Source organism: Phoenix dactylifera, chromosome 1 (assembly GCF_051530095.1).
Source record: "Phoenix dactylifera cultivar Ajwa chromosome 1, Ajwa_hap1_PhDact_Kaust_v1.1, whole genome shotgun sequence".
Lineage (NCBI taxonomy): Eukaryota > Viridiplantae > Streptophyta > Magnoliopsida > Arecales > Arecaceae > Phoenix > Phoenix dactylifera.
In genome coordinates, this window is record NC_143190.1 from 54,368,918 (window position 1) to 54,382,463 (window position 13,546).

Sequence of the window (13,546 nt, forward strand, 5' to 3'; positions counted from 1 at the left end):
TGTTGGCATGGGTGAAGAGATCCATCTTGGCTGTTGTTTGCGCCACCCCTTCCCTCAATAGCAATAGCCAAGAGATGAAGGAGTACTTCTCTTTAGTGTTGTAGCCCCCGATGGCTAGCCGATACTCCTCCAATTCGAGCAACGACTGAGGGCCTCCCAGAAATGGTCTTGGGAGGAGTCGGATCAGAGAGGAAAGATCTAGAATTCTAACAAGATAGCTAGTTGGACAACATCAATTGCTCCGAAAAAAGAAGGGACAAATGAAAGAGAATGGAGGAATTTATAGGAGTGGGGGGATGGGTTAGACGTGCACCAACCTAAGGGGTCTTCTTGATGGTAGGATAATGGTTGAATGGACGGTGGAGAGGGTGGAGAAGAACAGGAGAAGTGTGGGGAGAGGGAGGGGTCTCCTTACTCAATCCATTCAAGCCCTAGTTCCCAAATAGTCGGGGATGATGCCTGCATAGATCTCAAGGTGGTCATGTGGATAATTCGGATCATCCATCCACATGCATAGATCTCAAAGCAATTAGTAGATGATTAGAATTATTTATCTATCTATACAACTCTCAAAGCATTTAGTGGATGATTAGGATTATTCATCTACTTGCATAGATCTCAAAGTTTCCACACGGATGATCTAGATTATTTATCCATCTGCACATATTTTCAAGCAATCTATAGATGATCAGGATTATTCATCCATCTGCACTGATCTCAAAGCAATTATGTGGATGATCTAGATTATTCATCCACTTACACGGATCTGAAATTTTTTTCGAATAGGCTAAAAAAGGAAAAGGATATTTTTGTCATTTGAAATGGCAAGTTAATAGTCGCTCGCTAGTTAGAAAGCCGAAGGATTAGTTTGGAAACTTGAGGGATTCGCTTGAAACTTTTTAAACTCGAGGGGGGGGGGGGGGGTATGTGAGCCATGCCTTAAGTTGAGGGAGTGTGACTTTATAATTTTTCCAAAAACATATGATATGATCTATTTAATGATGTCTAACTAGGTTGATTTTCCAATTATTTGTTAGTTAAATATAATCACAACACTATATCAATTATGTTTAAATGCAAATGAAACACACTCAAGATATTGTTAATGAATCTCTAGAAGTGCGGAGAGCAAAACCCCAAAACAATTTATCAATCCAAATTCCATATCTATTTTGAAAGAGACATGTACATGAAATGTGAAGCAAATATAGTATATTCTTTTTTGAAGAACCATGTCTTCATCCATGAATTGTATACTCCAAAATCATGCATATCACAATGAATGTTCCAAATTCGCCTATATATCAACCAAAAATGAATCCCTTGGACCATTGGGACCTATATTTATTGGATGCACTATCTTTCAATTGTTTCCCTTATAAACAGATAGCCAAAAGATCCATTATTAGGGGTCTCTTAGTGCTATTCCACTTCCCAGATTAAGCCATTGCTTGACCTAATTATAGTTATGCTGTTCTTCGCACTACCAACTGTCAAGCTTTCTCCATGGCTACTTCTGAACAATATTGCAATTCAATAGGGAACCTGAGAATACTGTTATGTTATCATCACCTGATTCTACTCCACCATAGTGAAGCATAATGAAAATAGTATTGAACTAAGTGATTACCTGATTATGCCATTGTTTGCAAAGTAGCATATTGTCATAGATCAATGACAATAATTTTAAAGGAATGATTGCTATTTTAAATCCATGATAAAAAATTTTATAAAACTAAAAAGAGTGAAAAATATATAAAAAAATTTATTATATCATAGGATGAAACTAATGCCAAGTTGATTGCCCCATGCGTGAATCCACATTTTATTATATCGGGAGCCCTGGGAACGATACGTAGCGCACTAACCGCCCAAAAGGCAAACCGCACTCAAAAATATTTGCTAATAAAATACTCTCACCACACTGTGAGGAAGAACGAAACGCAAGCTCTCCGTGGTCTATGCCGTTTGAAATATCCACTGCGCTCTCCGCGATCAACGTTATCGAAGGCGAAGCTAAACCTAGGCTCGGGAGGGAATCGAGAGAGCGAGAAGAGGAGGAGGAGATTGCCAGTCTCGGTGTCCCCCGGCGATGGTTGGGGGTTTCGGTGATGGGCTGATGGGTATGGCTGGGGGAGGGATCGGGCCTCTCACGTAAAAGCCCCCCCCCCCCCCCCCCCCCCCCTCTCTCTCTCTCTCTCTCTCTCTCTCTCTCTCTCTCTCTCTCTCTCTCTCTCTCTCTCCGCGTCTGCTCTTCTCCTCTCTCTTCTCGTCTCCTGTGGCCGAGGCCTGCTGTGGCTACTGTTTCTTGAGAAGAAACAGAAGGAAGGAGGTGAGAAGCCGGTGGATCGTAGTTTTTGGCTCCAGTTGTGGATTCGGGGATCGTGGTATGGCTCCTCTACTTGGATATTAGCTTTGAATTCATTTTTCTGGGAGTGGTTTTGGCTTTTGATTTTCTTTTCTTTGTGCTGTTTCTTGGTTTTGTAGGTTAAAAATTATTTTTTGGGGAATTTAGATACAGGGAGATTGGATGTTTCTACGAAAAATTTGTATCTTTTGTCAACAAACTTGATTCTGGGATCCGTGATTTTTCCCCCCCTTAGTTTCACGCGATTCAGGTCACCTTCCAGTTTGATGTTGGATTAGTGACTATTAAAAGATGGTTTCTTTCTCCATTGTTAAGACTTAAGACTATTGGTTTAATTATTTTCAGTTACATGATTGAATTGCCTTAACTGATATTGATTTTGACGTGAAATTACGCTGAAATATTAATAGTTCTTGTTGATCAAATGGCCTTGTTATTTTTCACATTTCCGAATCACTTATTTTCTTTTTACATAAAAGAAACATTACTGAAGCTTTGTGATATCGATCTTTTATATTCAAAGAAAAGATCTGCAATTAAATATTTTATTTTGAGAAAAGCTTTGCCTAGACTTGTTTGCATATCCTTGTTATGTAAATGAAGCCGGTTAATTAAGTTGATGGTTTTGCTTTCTGAAATGATGTACAGATTGTGGAAAGCATGCTGAATTCTCTTTCAAAGGAAAGGTTACGTAGTAGATGACAGGTTGGGTGACGGTGTCATCTTCACCTCACAGGCTGTGGAGTGATTTAAGTTGCACTTTCTAGCCATCTTTGACACATGAAGCCACATGAGGAATGGTTTCTCTCTGTTGGGCAAATCTCCTTTGGCAGCCACATCAGAAATGGTTTCTGGGATAAACTTTTCTTTGCAGGGCAAATCTCCTTTGGCATTGATTATCAAGGATAAATACTAGTTTCGGTAAAAGCATCCGATATTAGCAAACTTAGCTATTCAAGAACATTATCTGTGGTCGGTATATGCAGCATATTCTGCTTTGTCGGGCAAATCTCCTCTGGCAGGGAAGAAACTTGTGAAAAGTTTTTTCTTTTTTTCGGGCAATTCTCCTTTGGCAACAAATATTTCATTTTGCAGGGCAAATCTCCTTTGGCAAATAGCAATTAAAATCTGCTCTCAAGGGCAAATCTCCTTTGGCAGTAACAGAATCAGATACAGGTCAAACTCCTGCATCTTTTATCTGGGCAATTCTCCTTTGGCACGAACATCACAGCATATTACTGATACAAAAACCAGTTGATGTTCTGTATGGCTAGTTAGTTATTGTGATATCATCAGTTCATCTCCGAGAAGTAAGCTTGAACATAAAAGTTTGGGAGCTGAATAAGTGTCTGCCCATTTGTCTCTACATGTCAATTTGACTTCTGAAAATAATCAAACTTAAAGGTAAGTAAACTTCATTTCTGTCTTTCTTGTTCTTATTGTAATTCTAATAAAATATGAATATTCTTTGTGTAAATTTAGAGTGGTTTGAATATTTTATGATATTTCCCCCTATGGTAGCATCGTTTTTACTTGTTTAACTAATTTGTGGTATAGGAATTACTGGCACCTTATACATTGTTTGGAAGATTATCTACATATAAAGATTGGCTTGGTGTTTATAGCAGAATTGTAGCTAGCATGCTATACATTCGGTCCCTTCTTAGTTATAAATTAGTTTTGTTGAACACTGGCTGTCTATGTTAGCACCTGTGATATTATAGATGCTGAAATAGATCTAATCACTTGTTACAGGAATTTAAAAGATGGATCTGCTTGTTGTTGACTCAGAGAGTGAGGCCTACACAGATTCCAGTGATAGTGAGGAACAATATGACACTGAATCTGCATATGGTGGGCATGCTCAGAGCATCCTGTCAAGTCTGGATGAGAGCATTGGAAAAATTGATGACTTTCTTGCATTGGAAAGAGGCTATGTACATGGTGACATTGTCTGCTCCACCACAGATCCCTCAGGGCAATTAGGCCGGGTTATGGATGTTGATATGATTGTAGATTTGGAGACAATTTCTGGTGAACTGATAAAAGATGTAAACAGCAAGAAGCTTCTTAGAGTCAGGTCCTTTGCACCTGGGGACTATGTAGTTCATGGGTCATGGCTGGGAAGGGTGGAGAGAATATTTGATTTGGTTACAATTTTGTTCAATGATGGGGCAAAGTGTGAAATATTGATGAGAGACTCAGAAGTTTTAACACCTCTTTCTATGAACCTTCTGGAAGATGCACCATACCCATACTATCCAGGTCAGCGTGTAAGGGTTAACGCTCCAACAATTTCCAAATCTGCGAGATGGTCGTGTGGCTCATGGAAGGTCAGTCGAGATGAAGGTACTGTTTCCCATGTGGAAGTAGGATTAGTGCATGTTAATTGGATTGCTTCCATCATGATCAGCTGGGGCATCCATTCATTAACTCCTCCTCGTTCCCAAGATCCGAGAAACCTTACTTTGCTCTCCTGTTTTCCATATGCAAATTGGCAACTTGGTGATTGGTGTACAGTTTCAGTTGATTACTTCCATGATACACAGGTGACTGCTGAAAAGTCAGCACCTCTGAATGCTGCCCCAAAGAGCCTGACCAAAATGCAGAAGGAATTGGGAATAAATGGTCGAGACTATAAGCAGATGTACGTCATTGCAAAGACCAAGAGCAAGGTTGATGTCCTGTGGCAAAATGGTAATTACTCAGTTGGTGTTGACCCACGATCCTTATTCCCAGTGAATAATCTTGGTGATCATGATTTTTGGCCAGAGCAGTTTGTGTTGGAGAAGGTCACATTAGAGGATGTGCATGTACCAAGGCTTCAACGCCTGGGGATTGTGAAAAGTGTGGATTCACATGAACGGACTGTGAATGTGAAATGGATAGCCCCTGAGGTTAAACAGGCTGTTGATTTTACTGGTGCATCTAGTGTGGAGATGGTTAGTGCTTATGAGCTGGTTGAAAATCCTGACATCTCCTATTCCATTTGTGACATTGTGTTTAGACATGTTCCAAATTTTGAGAACATGGAAAATAACCTTGAGGTCCATAGTTTTGGGCAGAGGCAATTGCATGTTGTACATGAGCAAATACTAAACAATTCACTTCTGGGAAAAGATGCTCTTCAAAAGAAGCACATTGATGAAACTCATGACGAAGATTTTCAAGGTTATTTATCATATATAGGCAATGTCATAGGTTACAGGGATGAATGTATTCAAGTAAGATGGGCTAGCGGTATTATATCTAAGGTAAGCATAATACTGCTAATGATTGTCTCTTCTTAAATTCTAATGTACTCCATTATTCATATCTCTTCTTGAGCAAGGAAATCTATTAGCTTCAACAAAAACCTGGATGTTACGTCAAGTAACTTAAATACCTAGTCTGCATATTGGTTTCATTATTGCTTTTCCTCTCTGAGTTAGTTTCTGAAACTGTCGAGTCAGTTTAGCTTATATGAAGAGAATAGTCACATTGGTTTACATACTATAGGGCCTCTACCTTGCTCATATGCTCCAGCTTTGGTGAGAAAGAATGTGAATGGAAGTAATTGCCTAGTTCACTATATGAGTGTCATTAACTTTTTCATGTTGTCCAAAAGAATGCATTCCATTCTTTCTCGTGATAAAGCAAGTAGAGTTCGCTTTTTCCACTTTCTTACTTTCTTCCAGTAAACAGCAAAAAAAATGTCATACTACTTGTCTTTTCTGGGTCAGTCATGCTTAGCCCAGAAACCATAGTGGTGTGAAAGATATTAGTTGAGGACAGCATAACAAAAATGTGACTATCAGGTGATTATTAATGTTCTTCTTGATGTCATGTTATAATCCTTGATGGTCTTATAAAGTGCAGGTCAGAGAAAACCTTGATTCCTGAAATCTCTCTCCTAGAAGCTGCCCTTAACAAACTCTTGTTTCCTTTGGACTTTGTGAGCCTTATCTTTGATAACTTGTTCTTCTATAGCTTTTTCCAGCTTCCATATCTTGCATTATGAAGATTCAAACACTTAAACGATTTCTAGCAGCTTATTTGTAAGAATTGCAGTTCTGCTTCGGTAGCTTTTTTAGAAAGTTGTTTCCTTATTTCTGCAGTGCATGTTTCCGTTTCCATCCCGATTCCTGCTTTAGATTTCTAATCAGTGCTCTGCTGGAAGCCTGGAATGCTAGGTGAAGAAGATTAAGACATAATTAGATGCTTTTTATCCAATCTCTTTTACTATTATACCTCATTCTGGTGAAGAGAAATATGTGAGTTATTGTCTTTATCATTGGTATTCTAAGTGCACTTCCAGTTGGTTCAAGCGGGTATCCCAGTTCTGGTCTTTTCATTTTGTGTTCTGTGAGCACCAAAATTCTTAAGAAGTTCTAAGGTTCTTACTTTAGACACCCTTCAACCGCCTTGAGTTGATTGGAACTTCTGTTTCTTTTTGCAAGCTGTGATGAATCAGAGCATTCTGTGAGCACCACTCGTCCCACTTAGAGGCGTGGCAGCTACTTGTCAGAAACAATTTTAGTTGCTGTTTCTTTTTCACTTTTTGCTCCATGCCTTTGCTTTTGTTGTGCAGAAAAAAATGAGGATTTTTTTATTGTTTTAGTGCTAGGCTTGTTTCTTCTATAATAGAAAGGTTTTTTTTTTTGGTAGATTAAATGATAATTGGGAGAAATGCATTTAAATTTTAAAGTTAAAAAGTACCATTTGTTTGTGCTTTGTTACTAAGGTTATGTATAGTAACCTTAATGTAAAATTTACCTTCAATGTTTGGCGAAGTCAGAGTTACTACATATTAAGGAATAGCACAACTTTATCTGAAGCAACACTCTTACGGGATTTTCATGATTAGAAGATGAATCTAATGCATTATCATAAACATTTTTCCAACAAATTAATAAGTTATTTTTTAGGTGCAGAAATTAAAGTAGAAGTCAAAGATAGATACATCCATACATATACTATATTTGTTTCTCACATTTGTTTCATCATTTTGTAAACATTTTGTGACAACCATCTTGTAGCAAACAGGAGGAGGTTCGTCTGGAAACTCTATTATTCTGAGGGTCAAGGTGAAAACCTAACCACACTGAAGATAAATTTTGCTTGAAGGGGCTTGCATGTAATTAGGGCAGATTTCTTGTGTGGAGAATGGAAAACTATTAGTTAAAGGTAAAAAATAAATCTAAAATCTAAGATGAGATGCTACCCGCAATTATGAGTGTCATATACACATGTATTTAAGACTTGGCTAAGAAAAAGAAGTTTTGGACCACAAGGGGTTGCAGAAAGTATGAATGTAAGATGTTTGCTGTATTTAAGTATCAAGGTGCTTGTATTATATGTACAGATAAGTAGTTCAAGATCTACAATCAATAAAAAGATGGTATGGTTTAATGGTTGATGATCTGGCCTGCAAAGTCATTGGAGATTTTTTATGAAGTTTTAAGAATATCAAGGTCAAGAATGTTCTGCAGCTGAAGAAAAAAAGGATTTGCTAGAAGGTTTGGATGAGCAAAATAGTATCTGTTAGAGAACCAAGGATTCTGAGGTGGGGATAAAGGCAAAAACTGTCCATTCTTGCACGTTTAAGGGAAGCACTTCTGTTTCAGTGGTGATTCATGGGGTTGTCATGAGGTAATATGTATTTCTACAGATTAACAGTTAAGGTAAAACAGAATAAGTTAGACCAAACTCAGGTTGATGTCTTATGCAAGGCTACGCAATCAATAATCCTAGGAAAGGGGTAATATCAGAAAGAAAATAAATTGGAAATGAAATTGTTCCATAAAGTGGCCTTCTTGAATCTGAGCCAAGGTGGATGATATTGAAGTTATATGCTGAAATGTCTTCAAGTTTTGGTCTATATGGCACATTGATGATGCCTGGGATGGGGAAGGATGTGGTAAAGTTGCATCAGCAGATCTAAGATTTATATGGAATCCAGGATTGTGTGGCTGTTGCAAATCCAGTCTCTAAGGTATAAGGTTGCTTTGAGCTATGCCTAATAGTTTCTTGCCAAATGCCAGCGTGGTGATTTTTGGTTCTTTACTGGTTACCTGTAAAAAGTGGAACATAGTGGGTTGTGTGTACAAGATAAAATTTGTGTTAAAGAAGGATGGTGTCCTTTCGTCTGAAAAACCCATGCTCCTTTCTGCAGCATTTTGAAGAATGATATCTTGCTGCCCCCTTGGATGTAGATAATCTAGCCAAACAACATAACTCTTCTTTTGGTGTAATTTCTTTTGACTCTCTTCACTTTCTATTAGAGGAATATATTTATCTTCTGTAAGTTCATCATATGTAGAATTAGGTTGTGGCATTGCTCTTTCTACTTGTATTGCTCTTAGGAGTTACTTAGACAGCAATTAGTCCACAGAGTCTTAACTCTTAAGACACAGCCACAATGCAGTCTGTGCCTCTTTGTTAACTATTCTGCTTTTATTACTGTGTCATGTCCATATACCTGAAGGACCTCCTGCCCAGTAAGATTAGCACCTTACTTTCTCTTTCTGATTACTGCAGGTTCAGCCTTTTGAAATAATTGGATTAGATAGACTTCTTGATTCTGCTTCCACACCATCATCTATTGAGGAATCTATTCCTGCAACTGTTAGCAAAGAAATAGCTGAGCAAGAGAAACAATTATTGCATAAGAAAGAAAAGGTTAGGTCTCAAACAAATCCCTTTTCCAAATCTCATTACAAACATAGTTATTCAATGCATTTGTATTCTGTAAATGCACACATTGCATATTGCTTGGATAAAGCGAATTTAATTGCTTTGAAAATGTTTTTTAGGATATTGTAAATGATACCAGTGAAGATTGCTTGAAGAATGTGTGGAGAAGTACTGCCTTTTTGTTTCCCCAAGCAGCTTTTGGATTCCTTACAAATGTTGCTGCAAGTCTATTTGGTTCTCGTGGTTCCACTTCCCTGTCTGGCTCGGTTAAGTCTGGTTACTTTGACTGGTTTTAGTAAAAATAGGAATGCTTTCTTGTAGATCTGAACCTCATGTGTTTTACCTTCCAGAAGAAAGGAGTGTCCAAGTACCAGATTCTGAAGAGAGAAGAACTTAAATTAGATCTACATGATTTAGATATGGAAAATTTGAAGCAGCGAGTAGAAGAAGCTAAAGCTGCTAAACAGAGTGAAGAACCAACATTTTTATCAGGCAATGGCACACCAACAAACTTCAAGCAATTTGATATTGTTGACGACTACTCAGATCATCATTTTGTGAATAGTACTGGCAGTAGTTTGGTATCATCCCAGGTAAAAGATTGATGCAAGTTTGTTGAATTCAGATATTGCTACTAGCATTCGAATTTCATATATTTTATCTCCTGTTCTTCCAGGTAACAAGAGGTTGGTTGAAGAAAGTTCAACAAGAATGGAACATCCTAAAGAAAGATCTACCAGGTTCATTCTCCGTTTTAGTTCCTATGTTTGGTTTTATCATAAATACATTCCATTATCCTCATTATATTACCATTGGTGCTTTTATTATATTTATGACAGTTCTTAGGCAATCAAGAAAATATCAATTCTATTTATTGGACACTAGGTTACTCTTTCTAGAGTCGCCACTTGGTTAATTACGGAAAGAACTTTGCTTGTTTTGTTCTATCCTGCTTGTTTTTTTGTATGTTATAACTATGCGTTTGAAACAGTTGACATTATAAATTGGTATCTAACATGTACATTAGGATCCTCTTTGACCATTCTTTACAATGAAGCAAAGGTAGATACAAGCAGATTTGGTTCTACATGAATTTATACAAGTCATTGTATTAAATGGGAATGCATAGCAATGTTTCAGCTGATAATGGCATGCACTTTACACTTTGGCAGATAGTGTTTATGTCAGAGTTTATGAGGAAAGAATGGATCTCTTGAGGGCATCAATTGTTGGAGCACCTGGAACTCCCTACCATGATGGTCTCTTCTTCTTCGATATTTTCTTTCCTCCTGATTATCCTCATGAACCACCTGTAAGTGTGCTATTTGTTAGTCATGGTTTATGCCTGATCATAGCTACGCAACTCTATAGTTTCTTCTGTTTTAGTTGGTTTGGTTTTTCTTTTTATTTATTTATTTTGGTTTTGTGGTTTTTTTTTTTTTGGGGGGGGGGGGGGGGGGGGGGGGGGAGGGGGAGGGGGATGATGGGGGTGGGGAGGTATTGCTTCATGGAAGATACATAAAAAATCATTTATGTGGGTGCGATAATTTCATACTCAACTATTGCGTAATTGTAATTTCATGAAAAAGCTATTCTTATCCTATCTGAGATGCGTGCTGTGTATGGATTTCTATATTTCATGCCTTTAATGCATAAAACTGCCAGATGTTTGTGAGGTTTCTTTCTTGGTTTTTAAGTGTGAAGTTTGTAATGTTTGCAATGTCCAATGCATGGAATCTACATGTATGTAAGCATGCCACTTTTTGGAGGTTTTCATAGTGTCAGCGACAAGGTGAATAGGCGATTCAAATACCTAGCTAGTCATATTGGTCAGTGAGGTCTGTGAGGATATGTAATTGGAACTAGCAATAGACCAGCATGTATGAAATGGATGTGAGCACACTAGATGGTTTTTGATGACATTATGTTGATAGCTATTATCGTTTTTTTAAAATAATAATAATAAATATGAATATGATGAAAAAAGGGAAAATTATGGGGAAAAAAAACATGAGAGATTATTTGAGATGGTTATAGCCAACCACTATCGTTGTAAAATTTAATAATGCATATTGTCCAATATAGAGTTTGTCGCAAGTGATTTTAAAATCTATATATTTTGCAATTTTAAATTAATAAACACAAAATGTCATGGAAAGGAAGCAGCCATAATATCTGAAATTTAAAATTGTAAGAATACCTGGTGCAAATTGAATGCATGTATGCTCAAAATATTTTAAATCTCTGAAGCAATATGCATTAATATTAAAAGGTTACTATGTTTTAGCATAAAAGTGTTTTTCACTTCATAGGAACTAACTTAGATGACAGATTATTAAGATGAAATTGTTTCTAGTTATTTGTTTACAGGTTACTTATTTTATTTTCTTTTTTCTTTAGTCCAAGATTGCATAAATTGCATTTATGCAACTATCAAGGCCTTCTTTATGCGGTGCATCTCAAATCAAATCGGAACTGGTTTAAACTGGCTTTTAGTGCAAAACCCTGTCAGTTTTTCCCATGAGCAAACATCGTACAGGTCAACAGGAGTACACCTTACCACTGAGCTCAACCAAACTGCTTAAAAAAGATGACCCTTGAGTAGCAAAGACTTTGAGAAACTGTATTCCATTCACTCATTTCAGTTTCTTCATTTCTTAATCCTCACTATCAATTGTACTGAGGACTGATATCCCAAATTAAAGCACAACAGGTCGGTTAGAGATCTGAATTGGTTTGTTGCTTTATAAGGCAATGCCCAAGTTTTGGTGTCATGAGTCAATGTATGATGCTTCAAATGCAGTCTTTGTTGCTTAGAATTCTTAAATATATGGTAGTTTCAGTTGTTTCCTATATTATGACAAACTAATCAGAAAGCCTACATAAATATACTGCACTGGACCTGAATATTAGAGAAAGCACTTTATTAAAGGGAACCTGCTTAATCTTTCTGCAGCTGGTTCACTACAAATCTAGCGGGCTTCGATTGAACCCAAACTTATATGAGTCGGGAAAGGTCTGTCTAAGCCTTCTCAAGACATGGACGGGCACTGGCACTGAAGTCTGGAATCCTGAAAGCTCCACCATTCTTCAAGTACTGCTATCTATTCAGGCCCTTGTTCTCAATGAGAAACCATATTTCAATGAGGCTGGATATGACAAACAGATTGGTAGAGCTGAGGGTGAGAAGAACTCCATCACATATAATGAGAATGCTTTTATACTGTCATGCAAGTCGATGTTATACCTCTTGCAGAACCCACCTAAGGTAGCCTCGCATCTCTGATGTGTAGTATTTTAAAGTGAAATGAATCTGTTAGAAGATATGATTGCTTCTTCCAGTGTCCATTAAACTAGTTTGTAAGCTTCAGCAGCTCCTAGAGCCCAGCTGACTTGTTTGTTTACACTCACTGCAGCATTTTGAGGCACTTGTGGAGGAGCATTTTACTCGTAGGTCACATGATATTCTTGTTGCCTGCAAAGCTTATTTGGGCGGTGCCCCGGTTGGACATGCTTACAAATGTGCAAAGGTGTTAGACCAAGGTCTGGAGAGCTGTTCCTATGGTTTCAAGATCATGCTTGCAAAAATTTTCCCAAAGCTTATAGCAGCCTTTACAGAAAGGGGGATTGATTGCAGTCAGTTTCTTGACCAAAGTTAATGAATATCCTGGTACAGATTAGGACTTGAACTGATTTGGGTATGTCTAAAGAGGTTTGAAAACTATTGTGTGTACTTAACTATGACTGCTTCTGTGTTGCTGAGGAGACATCAAAGTAATATTTGTCAGTATAGCTCCTACACTTGTGTATATTGATTTGTATCAGTAGACTGAATTCTAAATCCAGTGTGATACTTTGATTGCCAGTTTGTATCTGCAAGTAGGAGCTGTGTGTGTTGGTCTGAATTGAATTTATTTCTAGAATGATATGTATGCAATGTTTTCCTTGTATATACCAACTTCGGTTAGGCTTTAAAGTATTTTCTCTTAGGGTTTAGGTGACATCTCCAGCACTAAGTTATTAGTTTCAGTTGCTATTTGATTATTTTGCTGCTCGTGTTTCCAGTACATAATAGATCTCTCTCTCTCTTTATGTTATCCTACAATGCATTCGTCAGTCCAAGGTCCAGTACAAGCAGCACCCCGAAGTTTATATTGTCTGAGGTAATTAAGCATACTTAGTTGTGCAGGAAGCAGTGTCACTGACAGATAGCCTTCTAGTATATGTAGCTGGAACTTCGTGAGTTGATCTTGCTGAAAAGATATGACCAGATGCAGTGTCTCAAGGAGAACGGAAGCATTTGTAGCTACAAGCTTGTTCTTGGACAGGGAATTGAGCGTATTTAAGCTCTCTATAGAAGTGCAGATCTGTCACGATTCAGGAATCGCGTTCGGTGTAAGCAGGAGTGATGAACAACCGGTATGGGCTTAGTTTGTTCTTTTCTTTTCCTGATTGAAAATTTCATTGGGCTTGGAACACTGCACAAAAGGAAACATCATCTAA

At 37.7% G+C, this 13,546-nt stretch overlaps 1 protein-coding gene across 1 annotated transcript; it reads left to right on the top strand.

Annotated features, from left to right (window-relative positions):
* The first annotated feature begins 1,934 nt into the window (after positions 1-1,934).
* Positions 1,935-12,908, top strand: LOC103715581 (putative ubiquitin-conjugating enzyme E2 24). The gene is made up of 10 exons (XM_008803264.6): positions 1,935-2,387; positions 3,017-3,772; positions 4,124-5,622; positions 8,888-9,028; positions 9,163-9,309; positions 9,394-9,636; positions 9,720-9,783; positions 10,216-10,355; positions 12,000-12,311; positions 12,460-12,908. Exons 3-10 carry the CDS (start codon positions 4,135-4,137, stop codon positions 12,700-12,702), a joined length of 2,778 nt encoding a protein of 925 aa, XP_008801486.5. The 5' UTR covers positions 1,935-2,387; positions 3,017-3,772; positions 4,124-4,134; the 3' UTR covers positions 12,703-12,908.
* The last annotated feature ends 638 nt before the right edge of the window (positions 12,909-13,546 follow it).